Source organism: Notolabrus celidotus, chromosome 20 (assembly GCF_009762535.1).
Source record: "Notolabrus celidotus isolate fNotCel1 chromosome 20, fNotCel1.pri, whole genome shotgun sequence".
NCBI lineage: Eukaryota > Metazoa > Chordata > Actinopteri > Labriformes > Labridae > Notolabrus > Notolabrus celidotus.
The window spans coordinates 2698304-2708086 of NC_048291.1; the positions used below are offsets into that span (position 1 = coordinate 2698304).

A 9783-nucleotide genomic window follows, 5' to 3' on the forward strand; every position below is an offset into this window, starting at 1 on the left:
GAGCCAAGCAGAGAGAGAGACCAGAGCAGAGAGAGAGACCAGAGCAGAGAGAGAGACCAGGGCAGAGAGAGAGACCAGATCAGAGAGAGACCAGATCAGAGAGAGACCAGAGCAGAGAGAGACCAGAGCAGAGAGAGAGACCAGAGCAGAGAGAGACCAGGGCAGAGAGAGTCCAGGGCAGAGAGAGACCAGGGCAGAGAGAGACCAGGGCAGAGAGAGACCAGGGCAGAGAGAGACCAGGGCAGAGAGAGACCAGGGCAGAGAGAGACCAGAGCAGAGAGAGACCAGAGCAGAGAGAGACCAGAGCAGAGAGAGACCAGAGCAGAGAGAGAGACCAGAGCAGAGAGAGAGACCAGGGCAGAGAGAGACCAGGGCAGAGAGAGACCAGGGCAGAGAGAGACCAGGGCAGAGAGAGACCAGGGCAGAGAGAGACCAGGGCAGAGAGAGACCAGAGCAGAGAGAGACCAGAGCAGAGAGAGACCAGAGCAGAGAGAGACCAGAGCAGAGAGAGAGACCAGAGCAGAGACAGACCAGAGCAGAGAGAGAGAAAAGAGCAGAGAGACACCAGAGCAAGCAGAGAGAGACCCATCAGTCTGCAGCGACACCCCCCGACACACACAGATATGATTCATATTTAGACCTTGTGTGTGTGTCTTTGTGTGTGTGTCTTTGTGTGTGTGTGTTTTTCCAGGCCTTTAATCCTGGTCCCATCAATGGGACTACAGTTTTAAGGCAGTTGTCGTACAGTCGACCCGCTCAGTGAACAGGGAGGGGCTCCATTATGTAACTGACACACTTCTGTAAGCCTCCCGCCTTCTCCCACACCGCCGCCTGATTGGCTGGCTGCCCCGTCCACTCCCCTCGTACCGGTCCCTCACTGGTCTGACACACTTCCCCCTCTGATTCAAATGTGGTTCAGATCCAGTTTGACCCAGATTCTCCTCCCCATGTCCCCCCTCCCTGTCTGACCCCCACACACACACACACACACACGTACGCACGCACACACACACACATACGCACACACGTACACTTGTGCACACAAGTGGCGACTAATGTGTTCCACATGTGGTTATGAGGACACTTGGAGAGGGTTTTTGGCCTGCGTGTGATGACTTCATGAAAGCTGAGGGATGTAAAATGTGTGTCTGTGTGCGTGTGCATGTGTGTGTGTGTGTGTGTGTGTGTGTGTGTTGTGCAACAGTTGGCATTTAAGGTTATTATCACATCTGCTGCACACTTCTTCAGAGCATTTAGCTGAATGGACTCATGGAGACACACATCCCTTTCCTGTGCTGCATTTGACAGCAGGAAAAGCCTACTCCCATCAAACAACATGCACACAGACACACACACACACACACACACACACACACACACTGTTAATGCAGCCTGCTTTCCTGCTTGCACTTCCTTATAAGGGTTGCTGCAGTCTGCAACACAAGAAAGAGGTGAAAAGAGTGAGAGATGCAGAGGAGGAGAGGCTGAGTATGAATGAAGAAGGAGGAACAAGATGCAGGGTGGTGCAAGGAAAGAAGGAAAGGAGAGAGGAAGGTGGCTAGGACCCAAAGGAGAAATGTGAAATCAGTGGAAAAATTGTGTGTGTGTGCGTGTGCGTGTGCGTGTGCGTGTGCGTGTGCGTGTGTGGGGAAGTCACACCCAGAGCAGAGGTCGCCTGCAGCGTCACTGAGTGTGTGACATATAAGAGCTCGGAGAGGTACCTTCCTGCTTTTTACAGACAGACAGACAGACACACACACACACACACACACACACACACACACACACACACACACACACCCCTCTTCATGCTGTCCCTCCTCCTGGTCTCTGTGCCTGCCACTAGGGGGCGGCCTTCACCTCTCTGTCCGTGTGATCCTCAGTGCAGCTTCAGCTCCACACAAAGAGGTGTGGTGTTAGCATCCCTGTGTTAGCATAGCATCACTGCGTTAGCATGTTCAGACTCAGCAGAAGTCTGATTTGATCCTGATGAGACGATGTCAGCTGGAACTGAAGCTGATTTATTTATGAACCACAGACCGCATCAGACGGACTCTCTGAGCTGTATCCGACTGGTTCTAGAGAGGTCCTGAAGCCTAAAGATGGCCGCCCCCCCTGACTCAGCCTAACCGACTGAGCAAGAGGGAAAGAGGCAGAGCTACAATGTTCCTTACCTGTCATTCAAATCAGCCACGCGCCTAACCACGCTGAGTGATGCAGACGTGTAGCCTGTAACTGTGAACATGTTTATTCCACATTTGAAAGTCTGAGCCGAAACAGATCCAGCAGACCTGACCCTCAGTCACAGCGTGTTTCTGTGAAGTCCGATGCGGGGGGACGGGTCTTCTTAGACCTTCCTACGGCTCCGTGTCCCAGGAAACATTTCAGACACGTACGGGACGATGTCAGCCGTGCAGCTTCATCACAGAGAGAACAAGTACCATGGTCCCCCTCAGGGACTTCTACCTACAACCTCTCAACAGTTCAGCCACAAAGTCCTAAAATACAGACACAACCAAGACCTCCAGAGACCTCCAGAGACCTCCAGAGACCTCCAGAGACCTCCAGAGACCTCCAGAGACCTCCAGAGACCTCCAGAGACCTCCAGCCCCAAACTCAAACGAGCTGCAGCCTTTCAAACTTAAACCTTTAAAAACCGAACATGTGACCCTGAAACAGGACTCTCTCTTTGTTCAACGTGACTTCCAGAGTCTCCATCCAAACGGCTTCCCCGCCGTCTGACCTTCAAACACAGCTGTGTCACTGAGAGCTGAGAGAGCGACTGAAGTGTGTGTGAGCAACAAACATGGAGGGTGTTTCTGACTCATGGGGGGGGGGGGTCTCCGTCACTGAGTCTTAGGGTCAGGCCGGGAGCTGCATCAGCTGTCACTTTCCACGCTCTTCAATATTAGATGAGCAGACTCAAATATTCATGACACCACTTAGCTGAGGGTTAGCATGGGGTTAGCATGGGGCGACAACCCCTCGCTAATGTGTGTGTCTGCCCCCGTACGTCCTTCAGCTGAACATCTGAGGATGGAGGCGCTGTTTCTAGGCAACCAGGCAGACAGCCAGGGAGGAAATTACACTCCTGCTGCAGTCTCATACACACACACACACACACACACACACTGTGCAGGGAGAGCCACACCTCTCTGTGTCTGATGGTCCCTGCAGTGAAGCACCAGCAGCATACAGAGCAGTGACCAGGATCCAGACTGCAGGACTCTGTGGGATCAGGTCTGAGGAGGAGGAACAGGACGGGTTCAGTGTTTGATGACAGGTTTATGTTGTGACTCATCTGGATGTGCGCTCTCTCTCTCTCTCTCTCTCTCTCTCTCTCTCTCTCTCTCTCTCTCTCTCTCTCTCTCTCTCTCTCTGTGTCTCTCTGTGTCTCACGCTCTGGTCCTTGTCTGTGTCTTGGTCCAGGAGAGCTGCAGAAAGTGTCACGTCCAGTGGAAGCAGCATGTGGGGAAGACGTGTGAGCAGGTCCTGGAGAGGGACGAGATCCGCATGAGGGTCCTGTTGTAAGTGGTCTCAATACACGTCTGAGTCCTGGACGGCTTCATGAAACTGATGTTTGAGGAGAGAGAGGGGGGGGCGGGGCTGAAGAGGGGACAGGTGTGTGTGGGGGAGCAGGTAAAGGTGATTACAGTTCATGTGAACAGGCTCATTTATTGATGACAGACTTTCAGCGCCTCAGGTAAACCCCCCCTGAAGGACACGTTAAAAACTGGTTCACACTCAGGACTTCATAACGAGGAGCCGTCTCACCTGTCCAAGTCCCTGCGTCAGACTCAGTTAAACTGGCACTGCAGCCTTCCCTGTGACCCAGAGAGCATGCTGGGTAAACACTTACGGGACGGCGCTCCAGGAAGCAGAGGGACCAGCTGCTTCCTGGAGCCCAGCTGGTCCACAGGCAGTACTTCCTGTTTTGAGCTGCTCATGGAGCATCTTGCTTCCTGAAAGACACAGGAAGAGGTCGGTCTGCTGGTTTTAACAGGACATGTGAAACAATCACCACACTTAGTTCTCTCCACAGACCATCAGAGCGTAACACACAACCCCACACACACACACACACTTTGCAGAATTTAGCAAGTTACAGTGGCAAGGACAAACTTCCTTTAGCAGGCAGAAACCTCCAGCAGGACCAGACTCATGTTAGACACACATCTGCTGAGACCGTGTTGGAGAGAGGGATAGAGGGAGATGAAGAGAGAGAGAGAGAGAGAGAGAGAGATGATAGTGGGGAGAAGGATAGTAGTAGTTGTAGTAGCTGGAGTCTGGAACGTCCACAGCAGCAGAGATCCAGAGGAACCTACGAGACAAGGGAGCTCAGGGACTCCAGAAAGGTCTATGGTTAGTAACTTTAATGGGACAGGAAGAGTTAAAGTGAGAGACAGGCAGAGAGAGGAGAGAGAGGGAAAGACAGGATCCCAGTGTGCCAGTCTAAGCCTATAGCAGCATAACTAAGAGCTGGTCCAAGCCTGATCCAGATCTAACTATAGACTGAAGAGTCTTTAGAGACTTATTAGTGCCGCCTGATAAAAGGGAGTCACAGTAATCAAACCTTCACTCCTCTTTCTTCTTCTTCCTTTTCCTCGTCACCTGTTTTTCTCTCCGTCCTGCAGCGAGGAGCGAATGACGGCGGCTCGGGTCAGGAAGTGTGTGAAGTGCGGGACAGGACTGGTGAAGTCAGAGGGCTGCAACAGGATGTCGTGCCGCTGTGGCAGCTTCATGTGTTACCTCTGCAGAGAGCCAATCACCGGATACAACCACTTCTGTCAGCACGCACGCTCGCCCGGCGCTCCCTGCCGTCACTGCCGCAAGTGCTCGCTGTGGACGGACCCAACGGTAACGTCTCAGACCTGAAGTGTCTTTGCTTTCAGCTGTTTGTCCTTCCTGTCTGCTGGTTTTTGTGACTTTACCTGTCCTAAGAGTTGTACAAAAACCAGAACTCTGAGACCACAACAGAGAAAACATTTAGCTCCAGCCTGGTCATCGCTCACATCCCTCAAAGGAGTTCAGGACTGGAACATTGTTAACATTTATACGTTTGATACTTTAACTCAAATTGTCCCTCACTTTGACCCTGACCACATGTAGCCCACTTTGACCCTGACCACATGTAGCCCACTTTGACCCTGACCACATGTAGCCCACTTTGACCCTGACCACATGTAGCCCACTTTGGCCCCAACCACATGTAGCCAACTTTAAACCCTAACCACATGTAGCCCACTTTGACCCCGATCACATGTAGTCCACTTTGGCCAGACCACATGTAGTCCACTTTGGCCAGACCACATGTAGTCCACTTTGACCCCGACCACATGTAGTCCACTTTGGCCCAGACCACATGTAGCCAACTTTAAACCCAACCACATGTAGCCCACTTTGACGCCGACAACATGTAGCCCACTTTGATCCTGACCACATTTAGCCCACTTTGACCCTGACCACATGTAGTCCACTTTGGCCCAGACCACATGTAGCCAACTTTAAAACCAACCACATGTAGCCCACTTTGATCCTGAACACATGTAGCCCACTTTGACCCTGACCACATGTAGCCAACTTTAAACCCAACCACACGCAGCCCTTTTCTACCCTGACCACGTTTCCCACTTTGGCCAGACCACATGTAGCCCACTTTGACCCCGACAACATGTAGCCCACTTTGATCCTGAACACATGTAGTCCACTTTGGCCCAGACCACATGTAGCCAACTTTAAACCCAACCACACGCAGCCCACTTTGACCCTCACCACATGTAGCCCACCTCGGCCCCGACCACACGTAGCCCTTTTTGACCCTGAGCACATGTTATTATTATTACATGTAACCCACTTTGGCCCACTTTGACCTCGACCAAACTCAGCCCTTTTTGACCCTGACCACATGTAGCCCACTACGGCCCTGGCCACATGTAGCCCACTGTAACCTCGATCACATGTAGCCCTTTTTGACCCTGACAACATGCAGCCCACTTTGACCCTGACCACACGTAGCCAACAGTGAATCCGTTAATGAGCTGGAGACCCTCCATTAGCGGCACAGATGCAGCAGAGGTCCTGTTAACGGTCAGCTTGGTCACAGTCAGAGAGTCTGAACTCACAGATAATCTGAGCTGATGCAGAAACGTCCCGAGCTGTGAACCGTTGATACTTAGTATCTTTATGATTCAAGGTGCAGCAGGATGTCTTAACCTTTTCTCTGCTTCTTCAGCAAGACGATGAGCGGATCATTCAGGAGATCCAGAAGGAGGGCGAGGCGGAGCTGAATAAGAAGAGTGCAGGTCTGTTTGAATCTGAAGATCTTTGTCTTTATACTCTGTGTGTTCAGACATGTTAACAGCAGTGTTGTTGGGGTGGTTTGTCCTGGTGGTCCACATCTCTTCTGTAATTCTAGTCCACATCAAATCTGTTTGAGTTGCACTCAGCGCCCCCTACAGGCCTGGAGCACCTCAGTGTGATGTCTGGATGTTGTTTGTGTTTCTTTAAATGTTTGATCAGGTGTTTGCAGGGAGGAGAGAGAGAGGGGATGAAGCTGGGAGTCAAACCAGCAGCCAGGATCAGAGCACCGTGCCTTGCTGATGGGGAAGCTGGCTCTGCAGCCTGAGCCGCACTGTCCGGACTATACTTGAGTTTTTAGGTGACCCCGTTTCTCTCCTTCTTTCAGATCAATCAGGGAAGAGGGTCGGCCCTCCACCGGAGCCGCTCACTGAAGCCAAACGGCCTCGCGTTGGTCCGCCCCCCGAAAACCCAGCGAACCCTCCGGCCCCTCCGCACCCTCAGGCGGTACAAGCCCCCCTGTTTGTGCCGCCCCGTGCTCGCTACCCACCCGGTCCAGCCCAGGGCCGGATGTACCAGCACGTGATCATGCACCGGCTGCCCCCGGCCCCCTACGTGCCCCCCCTGCAGCCACTGCCCATCCTCAACAACAACAACAACAACAACCATCATCATCTTCATCTCCACAACAACAACAACGCTCCGGGCAACCCACACAACCCACACAACCCACACAACATAGACGTGATGGACCTGCCCATGCACTACGGACCTGCACAGCGCTACTACAGACACTTCTAACACACACACACACACACACACACACACACACACACACACACACTCACACACACCTTTGGACTTTGCCTTTCCCGCTGTCCCGGGACTTTGGTGTGGACGTGGATCTGTGTTCCTCTCTTGTGGTCGGGCTGAGCGGATGAACGCTTTAGAAACTTTATTTCTGTTTAAAAAATATTTTTGAGAACAAGTTTGAAAACAAAGTGACCATTCCTTCTTTGTGTTTAAGACGTTTTCTAATAAAGCTACAAGTATCTCCTGAAACATCTGGCTCTTTATCAAAATCCCCTCCCTCCCTCTCCCTGCTCTCCTCCCTCCTTCTCCCTCCCCCTCTCCCTGCTCTCCTCCCTCCCCCTCTCCCTGCTCTCCTCCCTCCTTCCCCTCCTCCCCTGTCTCAAGCTGAAAAAGGGGCTGACTCATGATAACTGAGCCCCGGGGGCTAAAAGCCAATCACATGACAGAGAGGCTGCCCTCCACCAATCACTGAGCAGCATCAGCTGGGCTTTGTGAAGGCAGCAGAGAGAGGGGTCTTCTTTGTTCAGCGGGCGTGCTGCGGGTCTCCCTGACTCTGTGTCAGCGTGGGGTTTCTGCAGAGGATCACAGTAGCGTCCTGATGGTCTCAGAGTCTGTGTGAGGGGGCCGAAGTGAGGCTCTAATCACGTTCAGGATCACAGCAGGGTCCTGACGGTCTCAGAGTCTGAGCGAGGGGGCCGAAGTGAGGCTCTAATCACGTTCAGGATCACAACAGCATCCTGATGGTCTCAGAGTCTGTGTGAGGGGGCCGAATTGAGGCTCTAATCAGGTTCAGGATCACAGCAGCGTCCTGATGGTCTCAGAGTCTGTGTGAGGGGGCCGAATTGAGGCTCTAATCCGGTTCAGGATCACAACAGCATCCTGATGGTCTCAGAGTCTATGTCAGGGCCAAAGTGAGGTATTAATCAGGTTCAGGATCACAGCAGCGTCCTGATGATCTCAGAGTCTGTGTGAGGGGGCCGAAGTGAGGCTCTAATCACGTTCAGGATCACAACAGCATCCTGATGGTCTCAGAGTCTGTGTGAGGGGGCCGAATTGAGGCTCTAATCAGGTTCAGGATCACAGCAGCGTCCTGATGGTCTCAGAGTCTGTGTGAGGGGGCCGAATTGAGGCTCTAATCCGGTTCAGGATCACAACAGCATCCTGATGGTCTCAGAGTCTATGTCAGGGCCAAAGTGAGGTATTAATCAGGTTCAGGATCACAGCAGCGTCCTGATGATCTCAGAGTCTGTGTGAGGGGGCCGAATTGAGGCTCTAATCAGGTTCAGGATCACAACAGCATCCTGATGGTCTCAGAGTCTGTGTGAGGGCCGAAGTGAGGCTCTAATCAGGTTCAGGATCACAGCAGCGTCCTGATGGTCTCAGAGTCTGTGTGAGGGCCGAAGTGAGGCTTTACTCAGGTTCAGGATCCTGCAGGTCTGAAGGTGTGACCCCGCCCTCAAACTGACCTCCTGCAGGTCTGAAAGGACCAAAGGTCAGATTGGTGCTGCAACCTTTAAAGACCTTTGTGATGAGAACAATCTGAACCATGCATAGAAAATATGAACCAGACATGACCTGCATATCTGCTAGAACACACACACACACACACACACACACACACACACACACACACACACACACACACACACACACACACACACAGCCTTCCTGTTATTTCTAGTTGCTGTTTCAGTTACTATGATGGAATATGTTCGGTGTTCCCGCAGACTTCCTGAATCATCTGTGACTGAGAACCTCCACATACTCTGTGTGTGTGTGTGTGAGTGCGTGTGTGTGTGTGTGTGTGTGTGTGTGAGTGAGAGACAGAGAGAGAACATGAGAACAGGGAGAATCCTCTCTCCTCCTCCTCCTGTCTCCTTCTTCTCCTCCTCTGTGTTACAGACCTGTCAGCTTCTGGCTGATGGTGTTTCCATGGTGACAAAGCAGGAGAGATGGCGACCATTTCCCCTCTCCTCCCTCTCTCTGTTTTACCCCCCCCCCCCCTTCTCTCTCCTCCCTCCCTCCCTTCCTCCCTCCCCTCTCCTCCCTTTCTACATTTTACCCTCCCCCTTTCTCTCTCCTCCCTCCCTTCCTCCCCTCTCCTCCCTTTATCAGTTGTACCCTCCCCCCCTCTCTCTCTCCTCCCTCTCCTCCCACATGTTACCCACAAACCACTGCAGCCATTTCTGGGGCATCGGTCATATTCTGAGTGACTCATCTTTTCAGCAGAGTTGTTCCAGGAGAGGATTGGGAGAGAGAGGGAGGGAGGGAGAGGATGAGGGAGAGGGGCGAGGAGATTAGATGGTGTATGTTTGTTTTGCAATGTTGGGCGTTCCCCTGGGATCCAGACGCCATCATTACATTACCTCTCTCTCTCTCTCTATGTGTGTGTGTGTGTGTGTGTGTGTGAGAGAAGAGGGGGTTACCCTTTCTCTCTGTGCTACCATTAATGTACGAACATAAAGGCTCTATTCATGAGGGAGCAATTGTGTGTGTGTGTGTGTGTGTGTGTGTGTGTGTGTGTGTCTGACTTTGACTAGCATGAGTCTGGTTCTGCTCGAGGTTACATTAATTAAACCTGAACTTGATTAGATGCTAAGCTAAACTTAGCGTTTCAGAGTTTTTAAAAAATTAGCTTGATTAGCTCTTCTTCTGTTAGCTCCTAGCTTCACT

The 9783-nt window shown here is 52.1% G+C and overlaps 1 protein-coding gene across 1 annotated transcript; it reads left to right on the forward strand.

Moving 5' to 3' along the window:
- Positions 1-3380: 3380 nt before the first annotated feature.
- On the forward strand, positions 3381-7359 carry rnf216 (ring finger protein 216). The gene is made up of 4 exons (XM_034711154.1): positions 3381-3527; positions 4635-4857; positions 6233-6302; positions 6686-7359. Exons 1-4 carry the CDS (start codon positions 3514-3516, stop codon positions 7096-7098), a joined length of 720 nt encoding a protein of 239 aa, XP_034567045.1. The 5' UTR covers positions 3381-3513; the 3' UTR covers positions 7099-7359.
- The last annotated feature ends 2424 nt before the right edge of the window (positions 7360-9783 follow it).

What these genes read in the sequence shown, in the direction of transcription:
- rnf216 (XM_034711154.1), top strand. An exon ending in CGCTGTGGACGGACCCAACG is followed by an intron (nt 4,858 to 6,232) that starts GTAACGTCTCAG and finishes CTGCTTCTTCAG; the next exon opens with CAAGACGATGAGCGGATCAT. An exon ending in GCTGAATAAGAAGAGTGCAG is followed by an intron (nt 6,303 to 6,685) that starts GTCTGTTTGAAT and finishes TCCTTCTTTCAG; the next exon opens with ATCAATCAGGGAAGAGGGTC.